This window comes from Cavia porcellus, unplaced genomic scaffold (genome assembly GCF_034190915.1).
Source record: "Cavia porcellus strain 051 isolate PalLab524CR breed Dunkin Hartley unplaced genomic scaffold, mCavPor4.1 scaffold_6, whole genome shotgun sequence".
Taxonomy (NCBI): domain Eukaryota; kingdom Metazoa; phylum Chordata; class Mammalia; order Rodentia; family Caviidae; genus Cavia; species Cavia porcellus.
The window spans coordinates 61,430,002-61,450,239 of record NW_026947489.1 but is presented as its reverse complement, the minus strand read 5'-3'; the positions used below and the strand labels follow the sequence as shown (position 1 = coordinate 61,450,239).

Here is a 20,238-nt window from a genome sequence, read left to right as displayed (position 1 = left end):
AATTTGCAGGTGTGGAAACGCATACCCCTCCAGGGTACCTCCAGGGGCCACAAGTGGGGGCCTCAGTTCCCATAAGCCCTGGGCTTTGGGACAAGATCTGTGGTCTGGAAAGGTTGGATGCTGTTTCTAGGTTTGGAAGACTGGAGACACTGGTACTGGGGCCTGTCACATAGGCTGAACAGTCAATCACCTCATGTAATGACTGTCACCTCACAGAGGACTACAGAGTCAGCCCTGCATTCAGAATGAACCCTTTGTGTGGTCGGCCCACCAGAAACATTAAGTCAGCACAGGAAAATGATTTTCTTTTTCAAAAAAAATTGTCCAAGCAAAATTTTACTGCCGGTTGAAGCTGTTCCTAGTGTATCTTAAGTCATCCTGGACCATCCATGCACAAGCCCCTGCTGGGGAGCAAGCGCTTAATAAGGACTGGTCCTGGGGCTGGTCCTTTGCTGCACAGCGGTTCACAGGGAGAGACAGGCTCAGCACACAGGCCTGGTGCCCAGGAGCACAGAGTCCGAGGATTCTACTGCAAGCACACAGGAATGTGGAGACACGAGCCCAGAACTGCCAGGCACCCAGAGGTGACGTCCCTCCCTGACGTTCCTGTTTTACAGGGATCCAGGCCCACAGCATCACCCAGCTGGAAAGCCCAACACAGAGAGATGGAAGGCAGCAGAGGAACAGGAAGGTGAAGCAGGAAGGTCAGGGTCCTCAGAGGCACAGGAAGACAGTGGAGCCAGGCCTGCGATTGAGAGCCTGCTGGAGACCGCCCTGGCGATGGCAGTGCTATGGACTGGCCATGTCCTCTGCACTGTGATCTTGCAGGACATCTGACTGCTAGGAGCCCTCTGTCAGTGCAAGACATCTCCTGCTGTCCAAAGAGTGTGACAGAGATGGATGCCATGCACAGAGAGGGCGTCTGAGGAGTAGGAGGAGGGCGTGGGGAGCCGAATGCTGCCCAAGTCCCCTGCCCACTGTCCCTCCTGAGACCTTGCTTCTTTTGCTTGTCTCTGGGGTGTTAGGATGTGGGGGACATCTCAGCAACTGAGACCCCGCCCGGAAGCTGGCATATTTGCCTCCAGAAACCCTGTCCCAATTCTCATTTCTCATTCCGAATCACTTATTTCTCATTTGGAAGGCACTCAACCTGCCAGAGTGAACACAAGTTTCTAATCATGTTGCTTAGGGCAGCAGAGCACCTGCAGGAGGGTATACCCACTTCTTAGTGCATCCATCTGCAGGGAGGAGACAGGGTCCCCCAAAATAGCTGTCCCCCAGCAAGTGCATGTTCCAAACAAACTCCTTATTCCTGCCAAGTATTTGTCTACTGCAGTATTTTAATTGGAGCTTTCAAGGGAATATAATTTTACCCCTATTGTGTGCGTGAAGGTGAATTTCCAGTTTTAATCACATACTCCTAAATTGGGTGCACAAAGCTTTCCAGCTGCCCCTGCTCACACATGCCGTGTTCAGCAGGGATCACTACACCTGCACCCATACCTCATCAGGGCATGCCTCACTGTGGGCATACCGACAGCCTCCAGGTTGAGGGCAGCCAAGTGTTTTAAAGGCACAAGGGATTTTACATAGGTGTAAAATGCTCTCGTTCCTCACCACTGGAAAATCTTTAGCCTCAGAGCTTCCCGTGTCCCTCGTTATCCTGGTGTGCTCAGCCCTGGCTGTGGAGGGTAGAGGTCTAAGCAGGTGCCATCTGCCCCAGCCAGGTTGCCCCAGACCCCTGCTCTGCAGCGTGCCACAGGGCCTGTGCTGGAGGGAACACAGCTTCCCTGTGGCTGACGCCGGGTCAGAGAGAAAGGTGCCCTGTCCTTTGCAGGGTGGCCAGGCAGCTCCAGGCATGACCGCTCTCTGCAGTGGCTTCCGTCCCACTGGCCTCTCAAGGATTTGTCTTTGTGTTCTTTGTGTTTTGTCCCTGTGTCATCAATCTTTGACTATCACATTGCAAATGAGGTCTTCCAGCCCTGAGTCCCCACTGGAGCTAGCAGGGCACGTGGGGCACATCAGCTACTGGAAAGGTTCCAGGGCCTCTGCTTATTCCCAATCCTGGGTCTCTGGGCAGGGCTGGACAGAGGCTGGCCCATGGACAGCATGAGCTCCCACCCCAAGTATGGCCCGGGCAGGATACCCTACTGAGCTCTTCAGACAAGACAAGCTTCTCCCTGGGCACCAGGTACCCACACCATCTGTGGAACCTCTTTGAGGGTGCCCACTTTAATGGATGGGCCCAAAGCCTAGGCCACCAGGGCTGTGCTGCACTGAGCCCTGGCCCCCTTGACAGTGCTGCTGTATGACCAGGGCCACCAGCCTGCAACATACCCAGGAGTCCTGGTGGCTCTGTTTCTGCTGATGCCCTGTTAGAGCCTCAGTGTCAGGCCTTGGGAAGCATCCTGCCTGTGGTCCCGGCTCAGAGCCTAGCATATGGGCATGGTGTCTACACTGGGTTCCTGCATGTGACCATGGTGCCCTGCTCCCCTGTCCTCCTCAGCTGGGCTTCTCTCTGGTGTTCCCAGCTGCACAGCTGACTCCATCACGGCTGTCTTATCTCTGCAGATGGACCATGACCCGAGGAATCCTGCGTACATCACCACCCAAGGACCGCTGCCTGCCACTGTGGCCGACTTCTGGCAGGTGAGTCTTCTTTAATTACTACTTTTTTCTAAATGTAAAATCTTAATAATTTGGCCAGAATTGCTCCTTGAATTCCATTAAGCCAGTTCAAACTTGTTTACAGGTACACATCAAATGTTACAGGATTCCAGAACTTAGATGTCCATTAAGATTTTCACTGTTGATCTTTCTTCTTTCTGTTTTCAAGTTTAAATATGAAAAACTCCCTTTGAGATGTTTAATGCTTTAGAGATCTTTGCTTTTCATCCAGTTTACAATTTCATTTTACATGGTGAAAGGATATGAAGTTAACTTGTGTTTACATGGTTGTGTTTTATTCGAATGTGCCTCTCGCCTGTCACTTCAGTCTTAGGCAGGTTAAGATGGTGCTAAAGTAGCTTCTCGTCCTCTGACAAGTCTCCCAACCAGCACAGTCTGGGTCCCCAGATGCAGTCATGGACACTGAGTGAAAGTCAACATTGCTTAAATTGGAGCCAAACTCTGCATTTCTCCCTAGCAACCTCCTGACAAAGCTAAACAGGGGCAGCTTCCTGGCGTGATTGTGTATCCTCAGCAGTGCGTGTGCTTTCTCTGTGGTGGGTGTGACCTCTGCCTTGCTCCAGGCATGCTGCGGCCCAGGGAAGACACCCTGGGTGTAGTGGGTGGAGGGGCTGTGGCTGAGGGCCGAGGTCACACTGTGGCTGGGCAGTGTAGATCCTAGAGGTGTCCCATCTTCCCGTTTAGAAATTCATGACAGTAAATAGACTGTAAAGGTTGATCAGTTCGATGGAGTGTATTTCCCTCCAGTCTGCCTTCCTCTGCCCCTCCTAGAAGGGCAGTTGTCGGTCTCTCTGGAGGCCCATCATGCTGAGCTTTCTGGGAGTCAGGAAGGGCCAGGATTTCCCAGATGAGACCCAGCAGATCCCCTGGCTGGGGAGGAAGCTGAAGCTCGGGATTTGTGGCCTTTAACCAACTTTGACCACAGACCTTGAGATGCATCGCAGAAATGACCTGCGCAGCTCCCAACTTTGAGATGTTGATCTGAGCACCCTGCTCGTGCAGCAAACAGGTGTGCTTTGTCAGCAAAGAGTGAAATTGCCTTAGGGCAACTATAATGCAGGGCTGGTAGAGAAAGGCCAAGACTATAACAGTGACACAGCAGGTGACTTGAGCAACAGGATTTGTGCTCACTCAGCTCAGGAGGCTGGGTGGCCAGTAATCCTCAGCGAGGGTGGACAGCAGGTTCCCCGGGATGCTGGAAAGAAAACCTGCCCAATCTGCCCAGCTCCAGTGATGTCATGGTCCCCAGTGTCCTAGGCTGAGTCTCTCTGCGTCTCTCTGGTCTCTGCCACCATTGTGATCACATGGCCTCCTCCCCAGTGTCTGCTTCTGTATCAAGATTTCTCCCCTTAAATACACAGGTCACTAGTCATAGGGTCCTCCTCTTAACTGCTGCAACCTCATCTGCCCTGGCAACATCAGCAAAGATGGTTTTCCTGAGTAAAGTCATGCCCCCAAATTGTTACTAGACATGAGTGGGGGTATCATTGTCCTCCCCCTTACAGTGACCACCCTGACATAGCTGGATGTGCCAGAGACACTATTTCTACGCAGTATAAGGACCATGTGCTCAGATTCTGATGGATGTGGGAGGAACACCATCCTTACCAATACAGTGACCATGAGGTCAGGTTCAGACTGGAGGTTGACAGGGATGCTGTTCCTCCCAGTGCAGTGGCCACGTCCCTACATGCTGACTAGGCACAGATGGGGACACCATTCCTCCTCACACCATGTCACAAGTAGCAAGCTCTTACTGAGCAGCTCGCTGGGTCCCACCACAGCATCCTGACGCCATTGTACTGTCCAGAGAGAGAGCAGGAAGAAGGCTGGGGAAGAAGAGCCAGGTGTCACGGTTCTTCAGCAGGACAGCATGACTGTGACAAAGACAGTGAGAATGGGAAAGAGCCACATGTGACTCCAAGGCTTTGCACTCCCAGACCTCAAGGCATCTCCACCCTTGCAGTTCCTGGCTGCATGCCCTCTGAGCTCAGGGACTGGGATCCCTGCACCAGCCGCTGGCCTGCTGGGCACAGCCAGAGCAAAGCCAGGACAGTCCTGTCCTCCTAACAGAATAATTCATCCCTAGCGATAGAACTCTGCCCTGACAAATACTGCATGCTTCTTAAGATTTTTATTTCCAAAAACCTGATTTATATTTTAAAATGTCAAAGCTAAGTATACAGTTGTCCCCATACAGAAGAGGATTGGCTCCAGGACCACCCCACATACAGATACCTGACCAAGCTGCTCTGGTGCTGGTGGAAGATAATGTGCCAGTCACGTGGCCATGCTTGTCCTCCTGTGTGTCCAAGTGGCTCTGGTTATAACACAGAGTCCATGAGTGCGTGTGTGCACATATTGCTAGTCATGTTGGTTGGAAATGATAGGAAGGAAGATTTTGTGCATGTTCTGTGCCAATAGTTTTCTTGAAATATTTTCAATCCATGTGAATTGAATCCGTGACCATGGAGCACATGGGTGCAGAGGCCTCACTCGTACTTAGGGAAGGAAAACTTCAACCGTCTCACCCACAAGGACACCAAGTCCCTCCCCCTCTGCTGCCCCCAGCCATGGATGACCTTCCAGGGTGGAGGGTTCAGAGGTCAGCTTTTGCAGAGAGGACCAAACTTAGAAATCATCCCTGTTTTAAAGGAAAAATACCTAGTTTGGGGCGGTGGGGTCATTTTGTCACATGAGCACTTTTTCTACAGTATAACGCTGTCCTGGGCTGCACCACTTGAAACTTCCATCTGGACCTCATCCTTGTCCTCGAGGTGGCTCGGTCCACATTTGGAAGGTGCTGCTCCGTTCTGCCATAATGGCTTCAAACCCACTGCGACTTGTGGTGATCACACACAGGCCAACCAGAGTTCCTGGGGACAGCTGGGCGAGCAGAGTGATCTTCAGTGGGGGTCCACCTGGCTTGGTGGCCTCTCCCAGATGGTGGCATCACAGCCTGCCGGAGCTGTCAGGCTCTGCACTCCCTGGGCCCCAAGGAGGAACTGTGTAGTGCATGTGTACACTTGCTACTGGGGACTGATCCCAGCACCTTCCTAGTGAGCTACCCCCCACCCCAGCCCTTTTTATTATGAGACAGTGTCTCACTGAGTCAAAAGGTATCTAGACAAGATCTTGAACCTGAGATCCTCCTGCTTCAGCTTCTCAGAGTGCTGAGATTTCTGGTCTGTGCCACCACCCCAAGCATATAGGAAATTTCAGTCTGGAGCATTTGTGTGGCCTTGTGAGGGTTTATTGTCTTATTCAAGACTTCTGAGTAACTCTCAGGTAGTCTGACACCAGCCTTCAGCATGAGCAGCACCAGGACATCCAGCAAGGTCACAACTTTCCATCCATATGCAGACCATGGAGGAGGACGTAAGGTGGAGGTGCTGAGAGCCCTGAGGCAGGATGAGGCGACAGGATCCCACAACCAACAACATCTCCAGGAACCCCTTGGGGCCTCCAGAGAGACTGCCTGCCTCGGTGGACAGAGGCCCCAGCACCTCCCAGTTACAAACATGTTCCAACCCCAGAGTACTGTGCCCAGCTGGCCAGAGCTGGTCCAAGGCCTCGTGGGTCCCTGTCTGCGGCAGCCCCGGCATCCTCAAGCTGCCCGGACAGATCAGTGTCCAGCATCCAGCACGAGGCCAGGCTGCTGGCCTACCACAAGCCCAGCTTTCTATTAGTTAGTTCCTCAACCCTGTCTGCTCAGCCGTGGGTGCCAGCAGAAGCTCTGTATCTCCTGGCCTGTGTGTGGGGAATCAGGGCATGGCACAAGCCAGTGGCTAAGAGCACACTGCTCAGTTGGCTTACGGGAAATGCTGGCTCACATGTGCTTCAACGTAGGTGTTCCGGGATACCTTATTCAGAGATGAAGCCTTGTTGGACTTTCTGTGCCTAAACTCACAAATCTTTACAAGTGAACAGTTACTCTTGCCATGTGACTCTTCAGGACCTGAGGTTTGAAGACAGAGAGCTGTCTCTGTGATCCTGCTGGAGCCACTGCAGGAATAAATGACCCAGAGGGTATTCGAGTTAGGCCAGATATGAAGAGACTGCCTCAAGGTGATTTTTATGAGCCACAGATGAAAACAAGCCGGCCGCCCTGCCTTTATGCAGAAATTTAGTCTCCTTGTCATCCTCCTCCTCCTCTTCGCTGCCAGGTTGGACATATTTACCTCAGGCCCTGCAGTAGAGGGGCTAAGACTCCAGATTCCATGTGGCTCACTCGTGTCCTCAGGCCAGGTGGGGACAGCTAGTAACAGGGCGCCCAGCATGACTGCACAGGCTGGATGGAGGAAGCCAGCCACGAACTACACATGGGACGTCCCACTGCCGCTGCTCCACCCAGGACCTGGAGGAGCCTGTTAGGAGACACTTTCCCACCCCCACGTGGGCAAGTCAGAGCAGAGGTGCACAGTGGGCACAGGTGTGCACGCTAACAGCTACCAGGCAACTCCACCCCAATCACCCTGGGCACCTACCTCAGATCAGCACCCTGTCATCAGTGCAGCACCCCTCCTCTGACCTGTGTTCCCTCTTGTGCTCTATCCAAGTGAGTCCCACACCCACAGATTTGTTGACTTTTAAGAGATAGTGTGGGTGCATCCCAAGCTCTGTGTGGGAGACAGGACAGCGCCATAGTCACCCTCGGTCAGCAGCTCCATCAGTGACCAGCACATCGAGGCTCAGCTAAGAGGCACAGCTGTCCTTTGGCAACAAGAGCAGGGTTTTTTCCTCCAGCAAAGAGAGCCAGTTTTCTTCCAATTATTTTAGACAATGACATCACAGCTCCCGGAAGCTCACAGGAGTAACATACAAGGCCCAGCTGGACCTGATGCCAGCATTCAAACAGAAGCTTCACCTCCAAACTTCTGCTTACCTCAGCTCCCCCTGGAAACTGAGTCACACAGAAGAAGACCAGGGTTACGGTGATGCCACCTTTCCTGAAGGCCCCAGAGGTTTCTACTTGTGTGCAGACTTTATGCTTGCTTTTCAGAAACACTCTTCTGTGCATTTAAGAGGCCTCTGTTAGGGGTGTCTTTGAGTTCTCTCTTTTTACATAAATATTCAAATCAACAAAATAATTCACTCTGCTCAATGCCTCTGAGAATAGAAACAGTAACCAGCCAGGATCTCGTCTTGAGGCAGTGGGGACATGGCAGAAGGAAGACATGAGGACCTGGGTGAAGCCTGTATGAGGTCTGATGTGGCCTCCGGAAGCTGGGCTTATTAAACTATGAACATCCAAGGGGTGCAGCACGGGGTCATGAGCACTGCCATCATCTCGAGCAGAAGAACACACCCTCCCCTTACAGAGAACCCAGAAATCTGCTCAGCGACCATGGAGGACATGATGTAGCGCCAGTCACCACAGCCACTGTGCTGGGCCCGAAGTCCACAGGACAAAGGTCCATGCTTGTGGTGGTCTTGGCACCCTCTGCCTATACCACCTTTACCCTGCCCCATGCACAAGTGAGGGGCTGACTGCACGTGGTGTAACCTCCTGCAGGCTCATGGGGTATCAAAAACAAGAGGCTTTCTCCTCTTTGGGACTGAGTAGTGTTCTGGCAAAGGCAGACACCATGAGCTCCGTCTGCTTGTGCACTGGCACTCACTTGCCTGGCTTCCAGGTCTTGTTCATTCCGACAGGTGCTGCAGTGTCCTGGGAGTGCAGACATCTGTTCGACACAGATTTCAGTTCCTTGGCTACACATGCAGAACCGGGATTACAGAGTCCTGTCCGAGTTTCATTCTTCCCATTCTGGCTCTGCCAGTTCACATCCCTCTAGCCATGTGCGAGGCCCCCTTCTGCACATCGTCGCTAACATTGCATCCTCTCATCTTTCTAGCAAGGGTCACCCGACTGGAGGGAGGACACGTCTCTGTGATCTCAGTTTGCACTTCCTTAGTACCAGCTCAGCAGTGTAGAGCATGTTCGCATACCCTGCTGGTCATTTGCCTCCTTTGGGAAAATGTTGTCAGGTCCTTTGCCTGGCTTTTAGATGGGTTACATTTGGTTAAATCCTTAATACTCAAGAAGGTCTTCAAATGAGAAGAACTGATGCTTCTTTTTACCTGTTTAATTAACTTGGACATAGAACTTAGATGAAATTAGAATTTTTCAACAGCTGCAGTGATTTGCAGGATGGGCGACATGCCCAGGAGCATAGTCGTGTGTCACTGCCGCTGTGACAGTGCCACCAGCTGGTTGACTCAGGACAACTGAAATGTAGCCTCCATCCTGGCAGCCAGAAATCCTGACTCAGGGGCAGCAAGACTTCTGCCATCCAGAGCTCCAGGGGAGGACCTGCCACTCCAGGCACTGCTGGCCTACCACCCTTTGGTTTTGGCAGCCTTGCTCAGTCCTGCCTGTCGGCATGTGGTCTCCACTCTTCCGTGTCGGCCCACCCTGTGCTTCCTCTTCCTGTAAGAGGTAGGGGGTCAGAACCTTCCACATAGGAGCTCAGAGACCCTGTCTCAGGATGAGTCCTCGTTTGCAGCACTGTGCTCCACCTGGGTGACCAAGCCCAGAAGAAAAACATCTGAGACCTGCAGACCTGGACACTTAGCAGGCTAAGCCATAGTGGTCATCTGTGCTCCTACCAAAGTCTCAATTTGACTTTTGCAATATATTCTGGAGTTCCACTGCACAATGTCACAGGGAGAGGAGGACACAGGAAGGCCCCTGTTCTCCCTCCTTGTGGAGACACAGGATGTACGGCCGGATCACCAAGCAGCTCATGCAGGTGGTACCCAGTTAAGCTACCATTTAGTAAACTCCATGCCTTTCTGAGTCATGATGTTTGGAAACACCCTCCATGCTTTCATACCAGTGACCTAAAGAGAAACGTTCCCCTCGGGGTGCCTTTGGATTGTTTGTTTAAACTAAGTTTTATTTGGATTTCATGTTAACCAAACCCTCAGAGGCCAGCAGGCTCCCCCGGTCGAGGCACTGTATGTGGAAGCCAATGAGAGCTCACCACACTGGAGGACCCCTCCTCAGACAGAGGCTCCACAGTGTCACACTCAGATGGCCCCAGCAGAGTGCTCGATGATTGGTTTATGATCTAGATCATTGTATTTTTATTGCGCTCATAAAATCTGCATTTCTCCACATTTTCATAATGGCTTCAACGTGCTCCTCTACTTTCTGGAGGCCATTAAATCATGATGCGACCAGCACCAATTTGGCAGAGCAGGTTTGAGGTCTTACTGTGAGAAGCAGATGCTGGATTCTCTTCCCGCTGGACCGGCACCAAGCTGGGGGTGGGGGAGCGTGTGCAGGTCTGAGCACAGTTCATATTTATTCTCGGGCTTTTTTATGAATACCCCAGGAGGTTGCGTTGAATTCTGGTACACACAGTACACAGCATGGTACCCAAAGGGTATTGGCTATATACCCCTGCGGGAAGATAAATCCATAGTAAAGGAGGAAAATACTGCCCTCAAATTTAATTTTGAAAATGTAATTTAGGGGGATTTAGCTCAGTGGCATATGCGACTGCCTGACAAGCACAAGGTCATGAGTTCGATCCCCGGTACCAAAAAAAAAAAAAGAAAATGTAATTTAGTGGGAAAATTCAATAACATAAACTCCGATAAGAAAGTGTTTTATATGTGAGATATGAGAAGTTTTAGAATAACAGGACCATAATTCGATGTTACACCTGTAAACAGAAGTTCTTTCTCACACCAAACTAACATCTGAATGAGTCTGCTTATAAATATTTCTGTGTAGTACACAAAATGCCCTGCTGAGCATGCGGGGTCCCTGCCCAGAGTGGCCTGTTGTGCTTAGATTGAGGGTGAGTTGAGCGATTTCGCTTGTGTCCTCTCTGCGTGCTAAATGTTCTCGTGTTTCTTGTGACCTGCTGTTGCATGATAGCTGTGACTTATTAAGTTGGTTTTGGATTTACTTTAAATACGGGGAGGTGTTTCCATGGAAGCTCAAATGCTCACTTTGTGTGGCGCCTCTTGGGCAGCCACGGAGTGGTTTCCCTGGGTCAGAGCCGGGATGTGGTGACTGACTTCCACTGCATCCAGGGGATTGAGAGTTCCCACGGCCTGCCCGCGTGCTGTCCGTGTTACACTATCTGAACTTCCCTTTGTCCCCAGAAGTTGAGTTGGATAGCAGAGCCTGGATTGGACGGAGGTGCTGGGTGATGGGGAAAGACGCCCTGGTCTTTTTCTTTTTAATATTTCATGGCAAAATCTGAGGCAAGCATACTGGGAGATGTGAAGCAGCTGCAGGGTAAACATGGCCAGTGAGTGTAAAATACATTTCCTAGAGGTGGCACAAATTGGGATTCAGTCTCTGTGTGGTAATTATCAGTGTCACATGGTGAGGGGACAGGGACACTGATTCGATGGCCATACCTGCTTCTGTCTGCAGATGGTGTGGGAGAGTGGCTGCGCTGTGATCGTCATGCTGACCCCACTCACAGAAAATGGCATCCGGCAGTGCCACCACTACTGGCCTGATGAGGGCTCCAACCTCTACCACATCTATGAGGTACTGGAGAGGGACCTGCCCACTGGGCACTGGGCCTGCTGTCCCTGAGCGAGGAGCTGGCATCCTTGTCCTCAGCAGATATGGGCAAGGCCACTAGCCCTGACCATGCTCCCCACAAGCCTAGGACAGCTCTGCGCAGGGGGTGGGGGGATCAGCACATCCCACCATGGAGGGATCCCAGTGCCACCCAGCCAAGAGAACCCAATGTGTGTGACTGGGCCATCCTGGTGACCTAGCAGCCCAGGCTTGTGTCTGGCACATCCCACTGCAGAAGCTTCCCCATGGCTCTGTCAGCAGTGGGTGCCCTGGCACTGGGCCTTTTGCCTAAGAGAACCTGCTCCAAGAGGTTGTTTTCTCTGCCCATATCAAGCATGAACTCACTCATCTAGGCCACCATTGCCTGTGAGCACCCTTTGGTCCTGCTGTGCCCTGAAGTTAGAAAGCAAGGGGTACACAGTGGCAGTGCGCTCTGAGCTCACCAGAACCCACGGTCACACCCCTGTGACTGGCAGTCCTCACACTTCACCCTCTCTGGCCTTGGAGAGACTGCAACTGGCACCACACAGTCTGCCCCAGGGTGCTGTCTCGCCAGCTTCCTGGATTCTGCATTAGAACATCTTCCTAAAACTTTCAAGCTGATAAATGGTATTGCACGCGCGCACGTGCACACACACACACACACACACACACACACACAGAACCTGTCCTGTGTAACCCTGGAAAACAATGGGGAGGCCTCGGGCCAGCTTCCTGGTGACAGACAAGACACACGCGTTTCCCCTTCTCATCTTAAGAGCAGTGCTTAGCACACCCTGGACTCATGACGCCCTCCTGTGCCTGTCCCAACCCACCCCACCCAGGTCAACCTGGTCTCCGAGCACATCTGGTGTGAGGACTTTCTGGTGCGAAGCTTCTACCTGAAGAACCTTCAGACCCATGAGACTCGCACGGTGACCCAGTTCCACTTCCTGAGCTGGTATGACCAGGGCGTCCCTTCCTCCACAAGGTCGCTTCTGGATTTCCGCAGGTAAAACCCGGAACCACCCTAAGGGGTACAGCTAGAGCTGGAGGCCAGGAGGAAGGGGTTGGAGACTAGGCTTCCTGCTTCTAAGATGCGACCTCCCGCATGGGGTCACTCCAGTGTGAGGAGCGACAAGGAGGGAGGAAGGGACAGTGGGGGTGGGAGTGGGCACAGCTGTGGTGGCAGTGATGCCCGAGGGGAGGCATCTTAGAACTGTGGAAATATGGCCGTTGTTTTTGATAAGATCCTTCAGCTGATGGAGAGTCCTGAAGTTCATATTTTGCAGGACACTGGTGGACAGACCTGAGATTTTAGTTTGGCCACTCATCTGGTTGTATAGGAAGGGATTTAGTCAGGGGAGGGCTGGAGTCTACCTCAGGGAAGCCCTCACAGTCAGCCTGGGACTGTAGGGATTCCGGTGTGATTTCAAGACTGACAGTTTTTAAAGATGCCTTCTTTTCCCTTTGTGGCTCTAGTCAGCCAGTCAACAACACATTTTCTCACTTTAAAGTGTGTTTACCGAATGGTTGTGAGCTGGACTCTGTCCTGTAGAAGGATGTGAACAGTGCAAAACCACAGCAGACATGGGACAGAAGCTTTGTCTGCCAGTCACTCTGTGGTGGCCGGCGAGGGCAGCACTAGCCTCCTGGGGGGCGGGGTAACAAAAACCTGGAAGTAGGCACCTTTGCCCAGGGGCACAGTGACCAGGCTGCTTGTACCACCTAGCAAGGGCACAAAGAACCAAGGTGCCCCAGCCTGCAATGTCCCCATGACACCTGGCACTCACCCAGCTGCGAGTGAGCCCCAATCCCCGAGAGCAGTGGGGACAAAAGGGTGCTGTGAAGATGGGCTTTGGGCTCAGCTCTGGGTTTCTTGATTGTGTCTAACAGATTCCTAAGCTTTTCATGATAATATTTCTTTTGCCTTCTAGTCCACTTTGAAAAACAAAAATTTTTATCTGAATTGTTCTATGGAGCAGATAGCATATGACAGAGCCCAAGGACAGACAAGAGTATGGTGTCATTTGTCATGCCCGTCCCACTCCCTAGAATGCTCAAGCATGGGACACGACAGCCACACACACCTGGCCTGCTCATCCCAGGGCCCTGGCCACTCGAGATGTTTCCTCCATGCAGATTTATTTCTAAAGATGTGACAGTCTTACATCATTTCTGGAAGTAGTCTTCAAAAATAGTAATTACTGGGGCTGGGGATTTAGCTCAGCGGCATAAGCGCCTGCCTTGCAAGCACATAGTCATGAGTTCAATCCCTGGAACCGATTAAAAAAAAAAACAAACTAAAAATAGTCATTACTGGCAAGATGGGTGCAGTGACAAAGACTGGCACCACTCAGAAACCTCTCTTTGCCTCTTTGAGCATCTATGCATGCAGGCTTCTGTCTGCATCCATGTACGGGCGGGGCAGAGCCATGCCAGACTCAGGTTCAGGCGTCAGGAAGCAAGGCGGGGATCCCCAAAGGCCCGTGCTCCAGGGTGTGAGATGTGTATGGAGGTTTCCGGTTTCTATGAAAGAGAAAACTCCCAGGCCTAGCTGGATGGGCTGTGGGGCGGGGCACGGAGCTTTTCTGGCCTCTTATTACATTCATCAGACCCAGCAGTTTCCTACTATGACCCCTATCAGTCTCAGCTAGGAACCTGGGCATTGGCCACACGCTCCCCCACACATGGCACCCTCAGGACCCACATTGCAGCAGTGAGGTGAGGCCCCGCCGGAGACTCTGCACTGACAGATGCCAGGGTTCCTCCTTCTGAACACAGGCACTGCCCTGGGTGTGCTCCGCGCCCACAAGGTGTAATTAAATGTTTCTGGAGCCTGGAGGGAGCACATTTACACTGTAAAGAGAAACTGCTAAGAGATAATTAGCATCACATGTGAGGGCTTTGCTTCAGAAACCTCTTTCCCTCTCTCCACCTCTCTCTCTCTCTCTCTCTTTCTCTCTCTCTCTCTCTCTCTCTCTCTGTCTCTCTCTCTCTCTCTCTCTCATCTCTTTCTCTCCCCTCCACCCACATCTACCCATCTCCACCTCTCTCTCACCTCTTACTGTGTGCCACAGCATCCACTAATGCTGCTCACTGTAAAACTGGACAAACCCTTACTTTGCCAGCTAATTAGCGGTGGCCAGTGTCATTTTTGTGATGTTGCAGCTAGTAATATGAGCCCAGTTGCATAGTCACAAAAGTGATCATTGGAAACTGTGACTGCTGCAGGGACATGTGGGGGACCCCGAACTGCTAACGACCTCACCTTTGCTTGCTGTGGTGCATGGCTGGCCCTCCTCACTCGGGGACCGAGGGCTGGTCCTTCCGGTGATTCCTCCTGTACCGCCTGCTCTCGGCGCTGGAGCCACCTGGCTCGCTGGCGAGCGTCTGAGAGTCCTGGGACGCTTCAAGCCGCTCACCTCCATGAATAACCTGCAGCCTCGATGAGCAGCTTGGCTCCCTGTGCGATGGTTTCGCTTTTCTATCTGCAATGTCTCTTGGTGTGATGATCGAAGTGCATGATTCTATATAAATAAAGTTCTCAAACATCCCTGCGGCCCATTCCCACGGTGCCCTTGACTGCTCATTCATTCTTTGTAAGTAAGACTGGTATGGGGTGGGGGCTGGCATGCTGAGAGGGCCTCGCAGGGCCTGAAGACGGTGACATCCTAGACACTATGTGGGTGGAGACAGGGCCAGAGCAGGGACCCAAGGGTGCAGCCATCACAACCAGCAGTCTTGCTTTTATCAACTTTCCCCACCCAGGGTGACACTGAGCAACACAAATAGGCACAGCCTTGCCATCTCAGACACTGTCTTCATGACTTGTGCGGTTCAGAAGGCATCTGGTTGTTGGGCTAATGGTTTTTCCTGTGCCTTCCTTTCTGCTTGGTCCCAGTGCTGGGCAGGCATGGGAACATGCCATCTTTACAGACAGGGGGACTTGGCATGAGACACCCAGGAAGTCCCCAAGGTCATCCACGATAGCACAGCCCAATGGTGAGAATTTCTCTTTGAAAGAAGATGAGGTCTACCGCCAGAGCCCCTGTTCTGTACACACACTCGGTCCTTTTATTTGCTTTTTTTCTTTTCGGTGGTGCTGGGGCTGGAGCCTGGACCTTGCACACCCTGTGTAGGCGCTTACCACTGAGCAGCACCGCCACCCTGTGTGGTCTTTAGCCAGTGAAGGGCTTTGCCCTTTCCTGCTCCAGGAACTAAATGTTTGGTACCACAGGGTCTAAATATTTGGTACCACAGAGTCAGGAATGGGGGAGTTTAACAGTACGCAGCAGTGGAGCCGTCTTCCCCGTTCCTCACACAGTGCGTGCTGAGAGCCAGGATGGGCTCGGGTGAGACGGGCTTGTTTTACCCGTGTACCCTTTGAAAGCATTGCTGGGTAGTCCAGAAGCTCATAAGATGCCGCCTGTCGCACACATCAAGTGCGGCTTTGAACGCAACCTGTCTGCAGGTGGGCGCGTCTCATCTACTCTGCGGCCACCCTCCTCCGCGCGTGGCCCAGCTGAGGGCTCAGAATCCCCTCAGAAGTGCCTTGTGCGGCTAACTCCACAGAGGATGAGGGGAAAGGGAACAAGCCCCTCTGACGCAGGCCTGCGTGAGAAAAGAACCTGCTCCCACTGAGGGTGAGGGATGCCCACCCTCTCTCCACTTGTGCCTGCACCAGACACCTCTGGTGACTGTCACCTGATGGTCACAGTGTTGAGTAGCAAAGCTGTGCAAGGAAATATAATGACTATTGTTTGTAGTTCGAGGGGTAAAGGATTTTTTCTATAGCATCATCTTTTTAAATTTGAGTCTCTGGTTGGAGGAACTCCTGCAGCACCTCTAGACAATGCTTGTCACCCATTCTCATTGTCCATAAACTGAGATTCTGCCTTCAGTTTTGTTTATTAAGAAACATTTCACTGAGAACTTTGATGTGCTTTGTAAATGTGTTTTATTCTCTCACTAAATTTGTTAGAAAAACCACTTGAAGCTTGTACAGCAAATGTAAAGGCAGCCCACTTATTTGGGTAGGTGCTGGTTAGTGAAGTCATCAGTGTATTTTTATTGTTAACTTTCACAACCTCTGCACTGAAAGCTGCATGAGGGGCCTGTTGTTAAAGATGTGGATTTATAAAGATGGAAAAGCATCTTGGACTTCGTGGCTTTTCTCTGTAACTTGAATTTCCTTCCCCGAGACCGACGGGAGGCACAGGGTTCTGGGATGGTGTCTCTAGATGACGTAGTAATATCCTCTCCCAGCGTGATGCACGGGACACACAGAGTCCTCAGCACACGTTGCCTAACCTGGAAGTTCAGGGAAGCATGGAGACACCTCAAAGCCAGAGGGGCAGGATGAGGCGTGGTAAGGACAGGCACAAGTGTGGGGCTCTGGGTCCCCAGGGTCAACGCTAGAACCCCAGAATTCGTACTTGCAGAGGGGGAAAATATTCTGTGCAAGCGTGAGAACTGTTTTTAAAGCTCTGTTGAATAATATTGAAAAGAAAGAGTCTCTGAATTTATATGTGTAACTGTTATTCTCCGTGCAAACAAGTTGGTTGCAAATTGATTTGGGGGCACATAACTGCTGCAGTGGCATAGGAGTGGGGAGAATAGAGTCTTAGTGCATCTCTGTAATTTTTATCTCTTTTTATTTCAGAAAAGTAAACAAGTGCTACAGGGGCCGTTCTTGTCCAATAATCGTTCACTGCAGGCAAGTACAACTTTAATGTGTATTAAGTAGTTTCCGTGATGTCTGAAGTGACCGGTATAGTTAACATAAAAGCTGGACTTCCTTACTGCTTAGGGAACAGTCTCCCTGGCATCTCCATGGGGAACCAAAGGTGTAGACACAATCAGCTCTGCCACCCAGCTAAACAGAGCTGCTCGCCCCCCTTGCCATCCCTGGACTGGTGTTTTCTTTCTGCCAGCACCATGTCCTGTTTCACCATCTATTTTCAAAGATCTCTATCCCCTCCTCTTACTTTCTCTTGAGCCCTCTTGGTACCACAAAGCTGAGAGACTAGTCCAATCAGCCCCGGAGGTGGCTCAGCGAGGTGTGGGGCTGGGTAAACGGCAAGGCTGGCCAGGCTAGCTTCAAAGAGGGACAGCATCTGTCACCAAGGAGACACACCCACCTGTAGATCTGAGTGCAGGATCTGGGCCCGCGGGGGGAACTCCAGAGACCAACGCCTGTCACACACACCAGGAAAAGAGGACTTTGCATGCGTCCACCAGACTCAGCGCTCAGCTGTTCCTGGTGTGAGACTCCACTTTACAGAATGCGTCACGGAATGAAGCTTTCTGCCTGGAATAAAAAGGAAGCCTGTCTCCAGCGGTCAAGGCCCAGATCTCTGTAGGAATACACATTTGTGCGCTTATACCTCTGTCCCCTGCACTCCCAAGTGGCTGTGCCTCCTTTGCCCATAGACACCAAGCTAGGGCCTTCTCTAGAAGCTCGCGCAGCATCTCGCAACAGTCATGTGGCACATGGTACTGGCACATGCATATGATGTGACCTCTTAGGACAAGTGTTGGGTCACACAGTGAGGGAGGGTGAGTGTGTCTTCCATGACCACGTAGCGAGATGGCTGTGGACAGAAGCACAAAGTGTGAGTTATTTCTCTTTCCAGCAGCAGCTTCTCAGTGTGAAAGCCAAACTCAGGGGCTTGTCACTGTGAAAGACTAGCTGGGGGCTCACCCCGACTCCCAGGGCACCCCAGCCAGCATGCTGACCAGAAACTGAGGGCACAGCTGTTTGCCAGTCGTGTGCTTCTTTTTTTAAGATGTCCCTGAGGATGGGACACAGGATCTTTGCACTGAGCTACACCCTCAGTCTTTGTTTAATTTTTATTTTAAGGCAGAATCTTGCAAATCACAAGTTGCCCAGGCTGGGCCTCAGTTTGGGAAGATTCCGATCCCACCCCTTTAATTTTTCCTCAGCCTCAGACTCTAGAACTCCACCACCACACCTGGCCCCAGTTATGTACGTCTTATTTGTTTTGTTTCATTTTATTTGTTTTTTGAGACAAGGTCTCACTATGTAGCTCAGACTGGCCTTGAACTCATTCTGTAGCCTAAAATGGCCTTCAATTCACAGTCGCCCTCTTGCCTCAGCCTCCCAAGTGAGGTTACAGGCGTGTGCCACTGTGCCCTGCCAACTTCTTAAAGTCTTGAAATGGGAACATTCTTGCTTTCCTCAAAGTCACCTTGGTTCTGGTAGGAACAACAGTGCAGTCTGGATGGCCTCCACATGCCAATCAACACTGCCATGAGCACATGGTCAGACCGCGCTTGGTCTTGTGCCTATCTCAGTACCACAGAGAAGGAGTGGTCCACGCGAGCCCTTCAGTTAGCTGTTATGACAATTGAAAACCAACCCAAATGGTAAATAATATCCCTGTTCTGGCTGGTAGAATGAAGGAGACAGTGAGGGCTCCTTGCAGGACCGCAGCTCAGGAACAATCCGTTTGTACCACTGAGTGGAGGGACGGCATCCACCAGGGCCAGGTACCCTCTGGGTGCAGGACAGTGCAGTCGTAGGCATTTGTAATCTGACGCCATCACTTCCGACCCAGCCATATGTTTCTTTATTTCCTTTGTTTCCTGACAAGATTTAGCCCATCTTTGGCCAGAGGGTGGAGGAAAAGAAAACAAATACACCACACACAATGGCCAGTCCCCAAGGCCCTTGTGCCCTCCCCTCTCCCTCGCCATCCCCACAAAGGCTCCACTGCTGCTGGCCTGTGGGATGTATTCACACTGTCTCTCCTTCTGTTGACAGCGACGGCGCCGGCAGGAGTGGAACCTACATCCTGATCGACATGGTTCTCAATAAGATGGCCAAAGGTGAGAACGCACAACTGGCTGCTTTGCTGTGGCTCAGAAATGGGAAGTGTTGCCACGGCAACGCAGGGCACGATACTCACTGGAGTCCTTAGAGAAAATCTGCGGATTGTTGTCCCTTTTCTGAATCATTTGAAGGCTGTTTACAGCAAGCACGTTTATGTTTCCAGTTGGGCCTTTGTTAGCAGCCTGCGTATGCTGGGAACATAGTAGGGCCTTGATAAGAATGCACCACATTCACTCTGAGATTCCATCAGAGCCCAGGAGAGCATAGCTTGAATCTTAACAGACCTCAGCAGGCTCAGACATCCTTACTGTCTTCGCTGCTGTTAAAGCTGTGTTTGCTGACTGAACTTGGTTTCCTAAAAAATCTCTGGTGCTCCTGTCATCCAGCATAAACTCCCTTGTCTCAAAGGAATGTTCTTAACTGCAGTGCTGGGGTGGAACCTAGGGTCTTGTGCATGCTACTCAAGCCCTCTACCAAGACCCCAAATTCCTCCTCTCAGAATAGAGTGTTCGGGGAGCGAGGCATTCTGCATCAGGGATGTTAGGGAGTGCAGGGCCATGGCAGTGGCTCAGCACGCACTGCAGCCACTTCTGCCCCCTCTGGAAGGTGTTCAGCCCAGGGCCAAGGACCCTGCAAGGAAGTGAGGGGCAGGGCTTCCAGTATCCCCAGGAAAATGGGACAAGAGCCGGAACTACAGGTGGTGTCTGGAGCAAGGTTCCTGAGGACCTGCCCTCCGGTCCCAGGCATTGAGTTGCCGTGAGTACACCTGGCTTCCCCACCCAGGCCTTTCCCATAGTACATGCTGGAATCCAGGGTCATGGGAAACACAGAGATAGGTGGTGCTTTGTGTTGCAGTCTCCCCTGGTTCTGAACACACAGGCCCTGGAGACATCACCCCTCTGGGCGGGTCACACTCCCTCCACAGGCCTGGGGTGTGGACATGGGTTTCCTCACACTGTACACAGGTGCACAGTAGGCATCTTTCTTGTTCCATTTTCTTCTGGTAACAACAATAAAATCCAGAGCCCTTCTTTAGCTGATGGTGCAGGTGTGGGAATGGGTAACAGAAGCCCGTGACTTACACAGTCCTGCGGCTGGGCTGAGTCACGTGAGGTTCCTGGTGGCTAGGGCCAGGTCGCACCACCCTTCTCTGCTACAG

At 51.8% G+C, this 20,238-nt stretch overlaps 1 protein-coding gene across 6 annotated transcripts in view; it reads left to right on the top strand.

Annotated features, from left to right (window-relative positions):
• Positions 1-20,238, top strand: part of Ptprn2 (protein tyrosine phosphatase receptor type N2) — a 542,085-nt gene that overhangs the window by 503,425 nt on the left and 18,422 nt on the right. For all 6 annotated transcript variants that reach the window (XM_063250851.1, XM_063250850.1, XM_063250852.1 and 3 more), the window contains 5 exons: positions 2,572-2,649; positions 11,087-11,206; positions 12,067-12,233; positions 16,887-16,940; positions 19,011-19,075. In XM_063250851.1, the coding sequence (XP_063106921.1) occupies positions 2,572-2,649; positions 11,087-11,206; positions 12,067-12,233; positions 16,887-16,940; positions 19,011-19,075 (484 nt within the window). The remainder of the gene's footprint in view (positions 1-2,571; positions 2,650-11,086; positions 11,207-12,066; positions 12,234-16,886; positions 16,941-19,010; positions 19,076-20,238) is intronic.